At 47.2% G+C, this 14710-nt stretch overlaps 1 protein-coding gene across 1 annotated transcript in view; it reads right to left on the bottom strand.

Annotated features, from left to right (window-relative positions):
- Positions 1 to 847: 847 nt before the first annotated feature.
- CPXM2 (carboxypeptidase X, M14 family member 2) overlaps positions 848 to 14710 on the bottom strand; it is a 177757-nt gene continuing 163894 nt past the window's right edge. Inside the window, exon 15 of the mRNA XM_068255048.1 lies at positions 848 to 1330. Coding sequence (XP_068111149.1) covers positions 1080 to 1330 — 251 coding nt within the window. The 3' untranslated portion in view covers positions 848 to 1079. The remainder of the gene's footprint in view (positions 1331 to 14710) is intronic.

The following is a 14710-nucleotide window of genomic DNA, read 5'->3' as shown; positions in this document are numbered from 1 at the left end:
TGAAGTCCAGGTCTAGTGATCATCGTCTTGTCCTTCAGGAATGATGCCTGTTTAAAGGAACACTCCAGCGAAAAAAGTAAGCAGATAAAATCTGAAAAAACAGACAGGTTTCTCCTCATGGGGGATTCTCAGGGCTTTCTTCGTGTTCAAAAACATTTCCTGAACGGCAGTTGCTAAGTCTAGCTGCCGTTAGGGAGGCTGGCTGGCATCTTACTGTTTTGGCAGTTAAACTTAACAACTGCTTTTAAAAACAAAGAAAACCCTGAGGAGAGGGACTAGTCCAAAACCTGTCGGTTCTGTGAGATTTTAACTGCTTACTTTTTCACAGGAGTTGTCCTTAAAGGGGTTCTTTCGCGAAAAAAGTAGGCAGTTAAAAAATGTGACAGATGACAGGTTTTGGGACAGTCCATCTTTTTAAGGGGGATTCTCAGGGCTTTCTTTGTTTTCAACAGCATTTCCTGAACAGCAGTTTAACTGCCAAAATAGCAAGATACCAGCCGGCCTCCCTAATCACTTGCACACTATTATGTCAGTTAGATTTTGCAACTGTTGTTCAGGAAATGCTGTTGAAAACAAAGAAAGCCCTGAGAATCCCCCTTAAAAAGATGGACTGGCCCAAAACCTTTCATCTGTCACATTTTCTAACTGCCTACTTTTTTCGCGAAAGAACCCCTTTAAATGATCATGTCTGCTTTATCACTTCATCTGCCATCTTCTGCGATTCAGACTTGCTTTTCACGGCGGCCGTACCGCTCGCAACAACGAGCTGCTCTCTTCATTTCACGCTAAAAGGCTTCTTCTTCATCTTTATCTTGAAGTAAGAGTCTACTAAATGGCTAGCTCAAGATATAGTTCATATATTATTTTTTTTTTTTATAATTGGCTTCTTGAAGAATTGCTAGCGTATGCCCAACAAATATGGTTCTTTCAAGCAAAGTAGAAGTTTAGAAAGTTTATGTGCAAAAAGCCAGATACGCAAAGTTCTCAAAAGCTCGGAGTTGTTGGTCGGTTAAGCTCCAGTACCCTTTCCCGTGCCGGGTGACTTTGGTGACAAGCCTGATGTCGTGGGGGGCTCGTGTCTAGATGTGACGTCCTGATCTGACGCGTACCCTCTTGCGCTGCGCGGACATGCTGACCGGCTGCCTCCCGAATCTCTCCATGATCTCCTTGATCCGCGCCAGGTTGGACTTTGTCAAAACGAAGTCGCACCGTGTGGCTCCCATGTCGTAGCCCACGTGGCAGTTCTTGGTAGAAGGTGTGAAGCCTTCAGCTTTGGCAGTGACGGCGTACTCGCCTGGGTTCAGCAGCCTCCAGTAATCGCCATCGTTTGCTGTGAGAAATAACAGTAGATGAGGACTGAAAATTTAAATAATCTCTTGATATTAAAGTAACATTTCAAAAACAAACAAAAAAGTTGTTTACTTATGTCAGTGGGGCGGAATCCCCAATCCTTGGCAACGCCTCTGCTACCGGCTGGGATCCTCCTTATCTTCGTGGTCATGCTCCCCTCCATACATGAGTGCGGCCACACTATGCAGGCACCAGTGGGTTTGCGCCTGGCAGTGGCATGGAGCCTCTTGTGCACACGGCACAAAGCACTGCAGGAGCACCTGTGTGGCTGCGCTCATACATGGAAACAGGGGTGTAACAATAGACCCTGCAAGGGTTGCAGCCACGGGGGGCCCAGAAGCCACGAGGGGGGGGGGAGAAGTTTCTTTTCCCTGTCCTGAGAGACTGACAACTAAGGGCACAGAGAGAAAAAAAACTTTCTGCTCTCTGCACAATTGTTCTAATGACTGCATCTGCTCAGCCACTGATAAGGAATCATACAGAGTTTTAAAGACAAAGATTTGAAGAGAGTCCCCATTCAGGGTCTTGTGTACAGTACCTAGCCCCCAGCCTCTCCACCCCCTTCCCAAGTGCTCTGTACTGTAGTGATGCTGGAGGAGTCTGTAGAGCCAGTTCTGCTCCATCAGAGATGGACAGGGTGAGTGTAATAAGCTGAGGCTGGAAGCACAGTCGTCTGTTGGTTTTCTGTATGCATTTTCACACCATGGGCTTGATTCACTAAACTCATATCATGGCCGCGATAGCGTTTTTGTGCGCAATTTCACGTTTTGCATGAGTTTTTGCATTTTCTCCAGCAATCGCAAATTTCCGCGCAAAACCGCGGGTGAAAATTTTCGATTTTGTGTGAAAATTCGTGATAAACGCGAAATTGCGCAAGAAACCGCTAGCGCGGCCGTGATATGAGTTATCACGGTTTAGTGGGTCAAGCCCCATGTGTGTCTGTATGTGTGTAAACATGCACGTTTTATCACAGAAGCTAATGTAATTGATAGAGAAAATGCCTGCAGTGTTTTACTGCATGGGGCAAACACATTCAAGTGTGCACTAGCCAGCTAAATGACATTGGTTCTCAGTTTACCTGTGCAGAAAGCGAGGGGGGGGGGGGGGCATCCATAGTTTCATAGGGGGGCCCAGTGATTTCTAGTTACACCCCTGCATGGAGAGGAGCTCAGCCGCAAGCAATCTTAGTCTTTATTGTCGAAGTTTGTTCAGCGAGTCCCAGCACAGTGTAAGAGGGGCGCAATGAGACTGGGGAAAACTCTGGAACATTACTTTAAACATTACAGTTACGCTTTAAAGAGAATCTGTACTCTAAAATTCTTACAATAAAAAGCATACCATTGATTCTATTCCTCTGTGCTGTTTCTGCCACTCCCTGCAGCGATCCTGGCTTGTAAATTGCCATTTTTATCCAGTGTTTACGAACAAAAGACATAGCAAGTCATAGGCTGAGAGGAGCTGAGTGTGTGAGTCATACAGAGTGTGCAGGGGGCCTGGAGAGGGTGTGTATAGCTTCTAGCCAATCACAAGCAGCAAAGCACATTCCAGCCTGACTGCCTCAGCCCGACAGAGGAGAGAAGATTAGATCATATAACAGAGATAATACAGCCATTGTGCAACTAGGAAAGGCTGCAGTAAGACAGAGCACATTAGAACAGGCATAGGAACTTATAGGATAGAAGAAATAAGGCTGAACATTTTGTTACAGAGTCTCTTTAAGTGCTTACAGTGACCCTGAACAGACCTAAAAAATGGATTACTGAAAAAAATGAAACCTGCAGGCGCGGAACGCTCACAGTGACGGGCGTGTGATCGAGATGAGTGCACGAACTACATAGATCTGGTAAGACTGAACAATCCTGATTGTATCATCAATGTACAGACACGTCAGCCTGCAGGCTAACTACGTGCTCTGTTTTAATGTGGGGAGGCAGAGGGCCAATGTAGCGGTGTATACGTGACGTCACGCGGTGGGCGGGTCGAGCGCCAAGGCAAGGCAATTGGCTGTCGCCGGGCAGTTGATCAGCCTGACAGATCACTGGCTGAGCGGCAGTCGCTGGTCGGGGGCCACTGTACACACGCCGGATAATTGGGTACCTCAGAGAACTTAAGTGTGTATACGGGGCTTAAAGAGAAACTCCGACCAAAAATTGAACCTTATCCCAATCAGTAGCTGATACCCCCTTTTACATGAGAAATCTATTCCTATTCACAGACAGACTATCAGGGGGCGCTGTATGACTGATATTGTGGTAAAACCCCTCCCACAAGTAACCCCTCCCACAAGAAAAGTTTGAACTTTTGTGGGAAATAGCTGTTTACAGCTGTTTCCAACTGCCAAAACCATGCAGCAGCTACATCACCTGCCAACAGTTAAATGTTCACTGGAGTTCCTCTTTAAAGTGTACCAGAGACGTTCAAAAATAAAGATTTGATTCTTACCTGGGGCTTCCTCCAGCCCCATAAGCACGTGTGAGCCCCTCGCCGTCCAACCACGGGCCTCCGTTCAGTCCCGGTAACTGGGGGGGTCCATGCATGCACAGAAAACTCTGACTGATGCGACTGAGCCAGTTACTCGGGTTGTTTGCGGCTGAACAGAGGCACACAGGAGGACGGCGAGGGACTTGCACGGGTTTATGGGGCTGGAGGAAGTCCCGGGTAAGAATTAAATGTTTAATTTTTAACGTCTCCGGTACACTTAAAGAGTTTGAGCGTCTGTCATTCCTAAAAGCTGCAACAAGTCCTCTAAAAGAGAACTGGACTGGCAAATGGCTGGCAGTAAACGCAGACAGCGGCGGAGTTCTAAGGCCTAAACAAGGAAGGAGTGTACAGTAATAAAGATACATAGAAAAGACACAACATCCATGCAGTCAGATTCGCACCTGCTGCTGTAAAGCTGCGAGGAGAGAGGCAGCGATCCAGCTATAGATTGTGCTGCGGATCAGGCGGGAGATAGCTGAGCCGCTGGAGGAGATGCAGAGAGCGTGGGTGGCTTCTGCCACTAATCCTGCCAGCGGATATCTGCTCAGCGTGCGGCGGCTGGATCCATTCCCAGCATTACTGTAAGTTTCTAATTAGTGAACTGTTAATTACACAGAGAAATACATACTTAATCCGGCGCCCGCTAAGAGTCTGGCGGTTTTCGGATAAAAGGAAGGCAGGAGAAGATTAGGAGGGGATACAGTAATATTTAGAGGAGGACTCTCACACACTAGTTAAAGTGGACCTGAACTCTTGCACAGGACAGAAAGAAAACAGAGAAATGCAACCTGTATGTATTTAGAGAGTTTGCAACCTGTATGTATTTAGAGAGTTTAGCCTGTCTAATTCCTACTCATCTGTAAGGCCCCGTTCACACTTGCGGTTTTGTCAAAACCGCACCGGATGTCCGGACCGCACCGGAGCCGGACCGGACCTGATCCGTACGGTTCCTATCCGGATCCGGTCCGGATCCGGTCCGTTTGCATCCGGTTTCCGTGCGGTGTGAACACGGTTGCGGTCCGGATCCGGTTTCTTAAGGAGATACCATCCTGTAAATACCTGGGGTCTGGGAGGTCAGCAGAAGGGTCTGGGGTCATTGTTGGAGACAGGTGGACGTGTGGAGACCATACGTGGATACAGAGACTGCAGTTGGGACCATGGATCCAGGCATTTTTTACTCGTAAACCTGGGAATTCTCTCCTTCCTGTTGTTCGCCTCCTCGTTATCAGACATCAGACATGTTGCTGCCAAAACGAGCTCCAGCATGAAATCGCTGCTGCCCCACTCTTTGAACGCTGGGCCCATGTGGTCCCCATTCAAAATGCATAGGAAGTGGGGTAGAACGTCCGGTTTTTGTAGCCAGTGTGTTGTGCGCTCTCCGGCTCTCATTGCTTTGTATTGGCCGGATGGTGCAGTCCGGCTCCGCTCCGGATACGGCTGCCGGAGGAGCCGGACCAAAAAATAGCGCATGTTGGAACGGACACCGGAGTCCGGATCCGGTCCGGCAGAACGGACGCATGTGAACGGACGCATAGGCTTTCATTGCTATTGCCGTGCGTCCGTTCCGTCCGTTCTGCAAGCGGTCCGGCTCCGGCACGGCGATTCCGGACGGCCACCGCTAATGTGAACCGGGCCTAACTAATCATAAGTTGTAATTTGATCTCTCAGCTGTGTCATCTGGCTGCCTCAGCAGAGAAGCTAGTTTATAAACACAGGATATTAACAATATGGGCTTGATTCACAAAAGCGTAATAACTCGGTTATCACGCCTAAAAGCTTTGCATGTGCAAACTAGGGTGCTAAGTAGTTAGCACGTGCAAATTACTTAGCACCCTAGTTAGCACGTGCAAATTACTTAGCACCCTAGTTAGCACGTGCAAACAACTTAGCACCCTAGTTAGCACGTGCAAACAACTTAGCACCCTAGTTAGCACGTGCAAACTACTTAGCACCCGCAAACTACTTAGCACCCTAGTTAGCACATGCAAACTACTTAGCACCCTAGTTTGCACGTGCAAACTACTTAGCACCCTAGTTAGCACGTGCAAACTACTTAGCACCCTAGTTAGCACGTGCAAACTACTTAGCACCCTAGTTAGCACGTGCAAACTACTTAAGCCCCTAGTTAGCACGTGCAAACTACTTAAGCCCCTAGTTAGCACGTGCAAACTACTTAGCACCCTAGTTAGTATGTGCAAACTACTTAGCACCCTAGTTAGCACTTGCAAACAACTTAGCACCCTAGTTAGCACGTGCAAACTACTTAGCACCCTAGTTAGCATGTGCAAACTACTTAGCACCCTAGTTAGCACGTGCAAACTACTTAGCACCCTAGTTAGCATGTGCAAACTACTTAGCACCCTAGTTAGCATGTGCAAAGCTTTGAAATCAATGGAGCCTTCCCCGCACAGTAAAATAGAGTATGTTAATGTAATTATGAATGGTGGTTACATTAACATGTGCGGTACTATAAAGCGACGCGCGCAAAGTTTTATGCGCGCCGCATAATGAAGTATATACAGTAATAATCAATGTTTTACATTGCGCTCGGGTAGAGATGAGCCGAAATTTTCGAAATTTCGAACTGCTTTTATTACGAATGCGAAATTTAACATTACGACCCAAATTCGTAATTTCGTAATTAATTTTCAACTCGTAATTTACAATTTCGTAATCGAAATTTCACTCCCGTAATGACGAATTTCGTGTCTCCAACCGAAATTTTACTTTTTCAGGTTTGTAAGGGTTTCTATCCCTCTAGATGCCTAAAATGAATAGCACAGCCAGCCCGCCCTCCTCCTCCTCTCTCTCTCTCCAGAGATCTGTAGTATTTCAAAACCATACTCACATTCATGACATGTCCAGGGATCAAACCCAGGCCAACCACATGGAAGACAGCTATGCTCACCACCATACCACCAAACACACACTAAATAGACTGCTAACCTAAATCTTACTTGTAGACAGTCATATGAGACACATGCTGGGTGCAGGGCTTTGTGATTGGACCATGGACCATGCGATAGAGTGAGGTGCAAAAATGAAATCATGCCTAGCAGAGGATGGTTTCACAATGCTAAATGCTAGGCTGGCTGTGGTGCAATTGGTTAGTGCGTCTGGCTGGTAACAGCAAGGTTACAGGTTCGATTCCATCCAGGCATGTCTTTTCCTTTTGCGTTCAACAGTTGTCCAAACAGAGCCAACAGAGCCCCAGATAGCCATGTAGAGTTAGGTCACAGCTAGCCTGGCTGTTCTGCAATTGGTTAGTGTGTCTGGCTGGTAACAGCAAGGTTACAGGTTCGATTCCATCCAGGCATGTCTTTTCCTTTTGCGTTCAACAGTTGTCCAAACAGAGCCAACAGAGCCCCAGATAGCCATGTAGAGTTAGGTCACAGCTAGCCTGGCTGTGGTGCAATTGGTTAGTGTGTCTGGCTGGTAACAGCAAGGTTACAGGTTCGATTCCATCCAGGCATGTCTTTTCCTTTTGAGTTCAACAGTTGTCCAAACACCGAGCACAAAGTTTTGCATGCGTAAAGTTTTACGCACGCAAAATACCCCATGGGGTTCAATGGCGCAGCGCGCGCACGCAAAAGGAAAAGACATGCCTGGATGGAATTGAACCTGTAACCTTGCTGTTACCAGCCAGACGCACTAACCAATTGCACCACAGCCAGGCTAGCTGTGACCTAACTCTACATGGCTATCTGGGGCTCTGTTGGCTCTGTTTGGACAACTGTTGAACGCAAAAGGAAAAGACATGCCTGGATGGAATCGAACCTGTAACCTTGCTGTTACCAGCCAGACGCACTAACCAATTGCACCACAGCCAGGCTAGCTGTGACCTAACTCTACATGGCTATCTGGGGCTCTGTTGGCTCTGTTTGGACAACTGTTGAACGCAAAAGGAAAAGACATGCCTGGATGGAATTGAACCTGTAACCTTGCTGTTACCAGCCAGACACACTAACCAATTGCACCACAGCCAGCATAGCATTTAGCACTGTGAAACCATCCTCTGCTAGGCATGATTTCATTTTTGCACCTCACTCTATCGCATGGTCCAATCACAAAGCCCTGCACCCAGCATGTGTCTCATATGACTGTCTACAAGTAAGATTTAGGTTAGCAGTCTATTTAGTGTGTGTTTGGTGGTATGGTGGTGAGCATAGCTGTCTTCCATGTGGTTGGCCTGGGTTTGATCCCTGGACATGTCATGAATGTGAGTATGGTTTTGAAATACTACAAATCTCTGGAGAGAGAGAGAGAGAGAGGAGGAGGAGGGTTATTCATTTTAGGCATCTAGAGGGATAGAAACCTTTGCAAACTTTAAAATACTAAATTTCGTAATCGTAATTACGAAAATTTGCGTAATTTGCGAAAATTACGAAATTTCGATTACTGCTAAAATCGTAATTGTAGTAATTTTGCGAAATTTCGGAAATTCGTAATTAGGTCATTACGCTCATCCCTACGCTCGGGTGATCTGCACTGACTTCGCATGCTAACTATCATTATCACGTGAAGCCAGTGCAGTTCACGGTACTTTGCACGCGAAGCGTTTGCATGCAAAACTTTACGCTTGCAAACTCTTACGCGGATGTTAGGACGTGCAAAGCATGTTAGCATGTGCAAAGTGGCTTTTCACTGGCGTGCTAACACTTTGCACGTTTTAGTGAATCAAGCACCATGTCTGCATCCGTGAAAGCAGGAAGTAGACACACTGCAGATTTATTGCATGATTTCTATCAGCTGTAACAAAGGAATGTTTTTCTGTAAAGGTTATTATGCTGCTGCTTCTCTTCTAGCGTAGAGAGGGAGTTCTGAGTTCAGGCTCGCTGTAATGAAATGCATTGTGCTGGGCTGTCTGTCTCGGGGGATTCTTTGAGCAGGTGTAGCGCTTGTGTTGAGGTTATTTTTATTGGTTTTTTTTTCCCCTCAAAATATTTAAAAAACGTCGACGTTTGAATGTGGAACGCAAGGTGTCTTTTTTTTTTTAAAGTTCCCTACGGTTTCAAGAGTAAATGGGATCAGCAGTGTTGTAAATGGGAAGTATTGGAATGCTTGGAATGGTGGAAAGTTTTTTTTCTGGAGATAATGATACTCCTCTATCGATACAAACTTGTGAGGATGCTGCCCCCCAGGTAGTATAATTGCCCCCAGTATAGGTAGCCTTGAGTGGGTAGCAGCCAGGAAGGGGGGCAGCGGGCACAGCGGTGGTGGTGTGTGTTTCTGGTGTGTGATTCAGACACTACTTGCAGCCAAAGAGATCAGCAGGGCTGCCAGGCAACTGGTATTGTTTAAAAGGAAATAAATATGGCAGCCTCCATATTCTTCTCACTACAGTTGTCCTTTAAATGAAAGAAAAATGGCTGGGCAAGAGATTTTTATCATTCTTTACTAAGAATAGTCAGTAACGGATTTCAGCCCCAGGCCGCCCATGAGGCGGGGAGAAGCAGGTTCCTCAGGCAGCGAAAGTGGGATGGTGATGCCCGCCTGGGCATGGGTGGGGGGGCTGCCGAGCTGGAGAGGGTAGCAGCCAGGAAGGGGGCAGAGGGCAAAGCGGAGGGGAGGTGGGGTTGGACCCCCCCTCCCTCACCTGGGTCTCCCCCGGTCTGCGCCCCCCCTTCAGCTATTAGCGCAGTGTCAGTCAGGGTGTGGGGGAGCAATGACTCACCTCCTTATCATCCAGCGCTGCGTTTCACCATTCGTCACTTCCGCAAGTACAGCGGGCGGCATAGCAGGAAGTGGCGAGCGATGGAACGCAGAGTTGGAACACGGCGAATCATCGCTCCTTCACCCCCTGCCTGTAACAGCTCAGTCAGGTCCAATCTGGGTCGTCTGCACATGCGCAGACCTCCCGCGCAAGCTCAGTAGACCTGGAGTGACGTGACTGAACCTGTTCCAGGGCCTGATTGCGGCTGAGCGGCAGACCGCGGGAGGACGGCGTGGGACTCAGACAAGCTTATGGGGCTGGAGGAAGCCCCCGGTAAGTATCAAATCTTTAGAATTTGACGTCTCTGGTTTACTTTAAGGCCCCATTCACACTTAGAAGCGATTGCCGGCGTTTTGCAGGAGTGATTTTTCCGCGATATTACGCAGAAAAATCACTGGACAGTGCAGTGAGTTCTCCGTGATCGCGTCTAGCACTTCTATAGCACTGAAACGCGATAGCCAGGAAATCGCCTGAAAATGGTGCAGGCTACGCGTTTGCGTTTCGCGATTTGCGGCAATTAGCGCAAATCGCCCAGGTAAGAACGGGCCCACAGGGTTTTATTACACTAGCGCTTTCAAAAGCGCTAGCGTTTGAATGGGGCCTAAAGGGCATTTTATCGATGAGTTGTGAAAATATCACCTAGGAGTAAAAGTGAATTGCATTTGGGCCATAGAGTCCATAACAGACTTGCAGAGTTACTCTCTGGCATATATAAGACTCTTCTACAGAAAGAATCCGTCACTTACAGGCAGCTAAACTTACAACTGTCTGTCATACACAAATGCAAGACCTTACCTGCCTTCACCTCACATTCCTGCCTAAGGCCTGAGAAAGCATGACTAGGCCGAGGCCTACAGTCCCTCACCATCCCAGCAACTAGACATACTGTAACTATTACAATAGGCTATCAGCTGCAAACATGATGCTTTTTTTTTTTTTAAAAAAGGGTAAAAAATTAAATAAAAAAAAGAGCAAGCAGCACAAACATGCATGACCTCACATAACATGATTTTCATAATAAACTAGTAAGTAATTCATCTTAAACAAGCCCTGCAGTGACATATAGTAGGATGCAGCAAATTATTCAGGATATCCAATTTTATGTTCATTTTCCTGGTTTCAGAAACACTTCCAATCAGGGGCGTAGCAATAGACCCTGCAAAGTACGCAGCTGCAGGGGGGCCCCGTGTGAGGGGGGGGGGGGAGAGAAGTTTCATTCCCCTGCCCTTAGAAACTGACAACTAAGGGTATGGAGAGAAAAAACTTTCTGCTCTCTGCACAATTGTTCTACTGACTGCATCTACTCAGCCACGGATAAGGAATCATACAAAGTTTAGCAGACAAAGATTTGTAGACAGTCCCTATTCAGTGTTCAGCAGGGTCAAAGGGGGGCCCCACCCACAGTTTTGCACGGGGGCCCAGTGAGCTCTAGTTACGCCACTGCTTCCAATATCTATATATAGCTGTATATTGCTATGTAGAAGTGATGCAACAGCCTAGGCTGTTTAGCTATGCGGAATACCCACCCCCACAGAATTCTGGGAGCCCAGGCATATTTTGAACTGGCTTTAGAACTCTGAGTAAACAAACATCATCTGACAGGACTAAAGATGTCACCACCAGTGATACATTTCTGAGTATAAATCAGGGAGAGGAAAGATTTTACAATGGGCAAACACTGGCTAAACAATCTATAAATGAATACTGTAAACAATAAGCAATTTTATTCATTATGCTATTTTTTCACTACAGTTCCTTTTTCTTTCTCATCTAAATTCCTGCACAGCAGACAAGGAAAGCAGAGAAATGTATCCTGTGTGCATTTACAGAGAACAAAGGATTTTGTAAAGAAGAAATGTGCTTTTATTTAAAGGTTGTTATGCTGTTGCTTATCTTTTAGAGCCGAGATGAAGTTATTAGCTTCGGTTCACTTTAACCACTTCTGGACAGCCATGATTGAAATCTACGCCCTGTTTTGATGCTCTAATAACTGCCAGGGCATAGATTTCACCTCATCGCCGCCACACGTTCGATGATTTTGTCGCTCCTGACAATTGCGTCATCCTCTCCCCACCGCAGCTCATTCGACCCTGCCGTCTCCATGACGGGAGAGCTGTGTGAGCCGATCAAGAGCAGCTTTCATTGGCTCCTGACGCTGTCATCAATGTAAGCAACTCCCATTGGCTTACATTGATCACATGGTCAGAGGCCAATGAAAGCTGCTCCTGATTGGTTCACAGAGCCTTCCCGTCATAGACATGGTGGCCTGAGGCTCTGGGTGGACAGCGGTAGGGGTGGCTATGCGCAGTGATTCAGCAGTTTCTGGTACTGGCGGTCTCTGGTCCTTAAGGGTGCAGAGACTGCTGGTACTTAAGTGGTTAAGAAGTAGAATGCATTATTTGCATCCATTGACCATCCATAATTGACTGTCCCTAATGTTAACATGAGTATGGATCTCCACCACCCATGTCAACATATGTTGTTGGGTGAGGATCTCCTATCTCTGACCAGTATGCATCTTCATATGGACTTTATGTTTTTAAAGCAACTACACGCATTGAAGAAAAGAAGGTAAAATTTACACATGCTGAAGTGTCTTAAAGAGGAGCTGTCAGCCATACTATCTCAGGAAAAAAAAAGCTTATATATGTAGATAAATACTTTCTCTACTTACATAACATATGTATTGCACTGTCCTCTTTTTGATCTTAGTGGTTTTTCTACAGTAAAAAAGAAAAAAATACTTCTTAGCTTTTCCCATTTTAGCTGCGGCTATTTTGAAGCCAATCCTGATGTCATTTCCTCCCTTAAGGCAGCCATACACTGGTCGATGTGCCATCAGATCGACCAGCTGACAGATCCCTATCTGATCGAATCTGATCAGATAGGGATCGTATGGCTGCCTTTACTGCAAACAGATTGTGAATCGATTTCAGCCTGAAACCGATCACAATCTGTTCAGCTGCTCCTGCCGCCTGTCCCCCCCCCCCCCCCGTATACATTACCTGATGCGGGCTCCCGGGCGTCTTCTCGGCATCTTCTCAGCGCTGCACCCGCTCCATCCCGGCGCTTCCTGTGTCACTCCGTGACCAGGAAGTTCAATAGCTTCTCTATTTGAACTTCCTGGGTCACTGCAGTGACCCAGGAAGCGCCGGGATGGAGCGGGTGCAGCGCTGAGAAGATGCAGAGAAGACGCCCAGGAGCCCGCATCAGGTAATGTATTTTTCATCGGATCGGCCGCCGCTAGCGACGCGCACTTTACCCGCGGGCGATCGAGGGTAATTTCCCGCACGGCGCGATCGACGGACCGATCCGATTTCGGGAGGAAATCGGATCGTCGGCGGCGTTTACCGCGAACGATTGGCAGCAGATTCGATCCCAGGATCGAATCTGCTGTCGAAACGGCCGGGAATCGGGCCAGTGTATGGCCACCTTTACTCTCCTCTGCCTGATTGTGTATGCATTGCCCGCCCTCGGCTATAGATAGTGCATTGTCTCAGCATGAGAAATATTGGCCAATCAGAGCGGAACAGAGGTGTGGGAGGGGAAAACAGGAGGGAAAGAGGCTTCAGCCAATCAGGCTGCATTAGCTAAGTCTGACGGGAAGTAGAGAAGAAAAAAGGACAACCCAGCATGCCCTGCAACTTCCTTTTTGCGTACCAAATTTTGTGTGTACCAAATAAGAGTCAGGTAAACTGGGGAATGATCATTTATCAACAAGAAACATAATAGTGATTTTAACTTTTGGATTGCCTGGTTAGCATCGTTATTACTTGTTTACCAGATAAAAAGAAAGAATTGATTTTTGATTTTATGCCCAACAGTTACACTTTAATAGATAGTAATAACTGTGATTCAGTGAAAGAATGTGACTAGAGAAAATGTGCCTGGAATGTAGAACTCCAGACAGTCCTCAAGGTCCTCCTCACACATTTCTGCCACAGCTCAAATTAATTGATGTGATTGAATCAAGAAAGGTGAGGTTCATCACGTACAGCAGATTTCTCGGTCCATCCTGAACATAGCAGTTTCTAGGCTAAATTGCACACATGGCGAGGGTGTAAAAATCACCCCCCCCCACCACCACGTGGAGACAGGTATAGGTGCCCGCAGCATAGGTTAGCCAGATCTAGTTGCCCCTAGTATGGTTAGCCAGCTATAGGTCCCCCCAGTATAGGTAGCCTGTATAGTTCCCCCCAGTATAGGTTAGCCAGATCTAGTTGCCCCTAGTATGGTTAGCCAGCTATAAGTCCCCCCCTCCCCCAGTATAGGTAGCCTGTATAGTTGCCCCCAGTATAGGTTAGCCAGATCTAGTTGCCCCTAGTATGGTTAGCCAGCTATAAGTCCCCCCCTCCCCCAGTATAGGTAGCCTGTATAGTTGCCCCCAGTATAGGTTAGCCAGATCTAGTTGCCCCTAGTATGGTTAGCCAGCTATAAGTCCCCCCCCCCCCGTATAGGTAGCCTGTATAGTTGCCCCCAGAATAGGTTAGATAGGTAGGTGCCCCCAGTAGAGGTTAGATAGGTAGGTGCATGCAGTATAGTTTTAGATAGGTAGGTGCCCACAGTATAAGTAGCGAGCATGGACGGGGGAGAGCAGGCATAGTGGAATTGAAACTCACCTTCACACTCTGCACACACGCAGCCTCATTATTCTTCCTGTTCCTAGTGTCCATTGCATTGCCAAGAGCGCCCCCTGTGATGACATGCGGTTACGTCATCACAGGGGGTGCTGTTACCAACGTGATGGACGCTGGGAACAGGAAGAAGATAGAGGCTGCGTGCATGCGGGGGATCGAGGAAGGTGAGTTGAAACTCTGCTATGCCTGCTCTCCCCGCCGCTGCGCCCACACTCCCTGCCGCTCAATCCGCACCATTTGCACACCCGTAGAAACGGGCCTGATCATAAACACTGAACTGAATATAACCCTTGAAAACTGACGTTCGACATCCAGAAAACAATTTAAAGTCAAGTCAGGTGCAACTACAGACTTCTTAAAGATTAGCCCACAGGGCCACTGTGAGCAGTACTTCAGATGGGCTTATTTGGAAGTCTGTGGATTCCAGCAATGAGTGAGATGGGGTTTATGATGGGGCTTAGTTCATATTGCTGTCTGATAAATGAGATTCAGTGATGGTATCCTAGTGAAGGAAAAAATAAATCCTTTG

The sequence above is a fragment of the Hyperolius riggenbachi genome, chromosome 10 (genome assembly GCF_040937935.1).
Source record: "Hyperolius riggenbachi isolate aHypRig1 chromosome 10, aHypRig1.pri, whole genome shotgun sequence".
NCBI lineage: Eukaryota > Metazoa > Chordata > Amphibia > Anura > Hyperoliidae > Hyperolius > Hyperolius riggenbachi.
The sequence above is the reverse complement of the archived record's forward strand: the minus strand, read 5'-3'. Positions and strand labels throughout refer to the sequence as shown.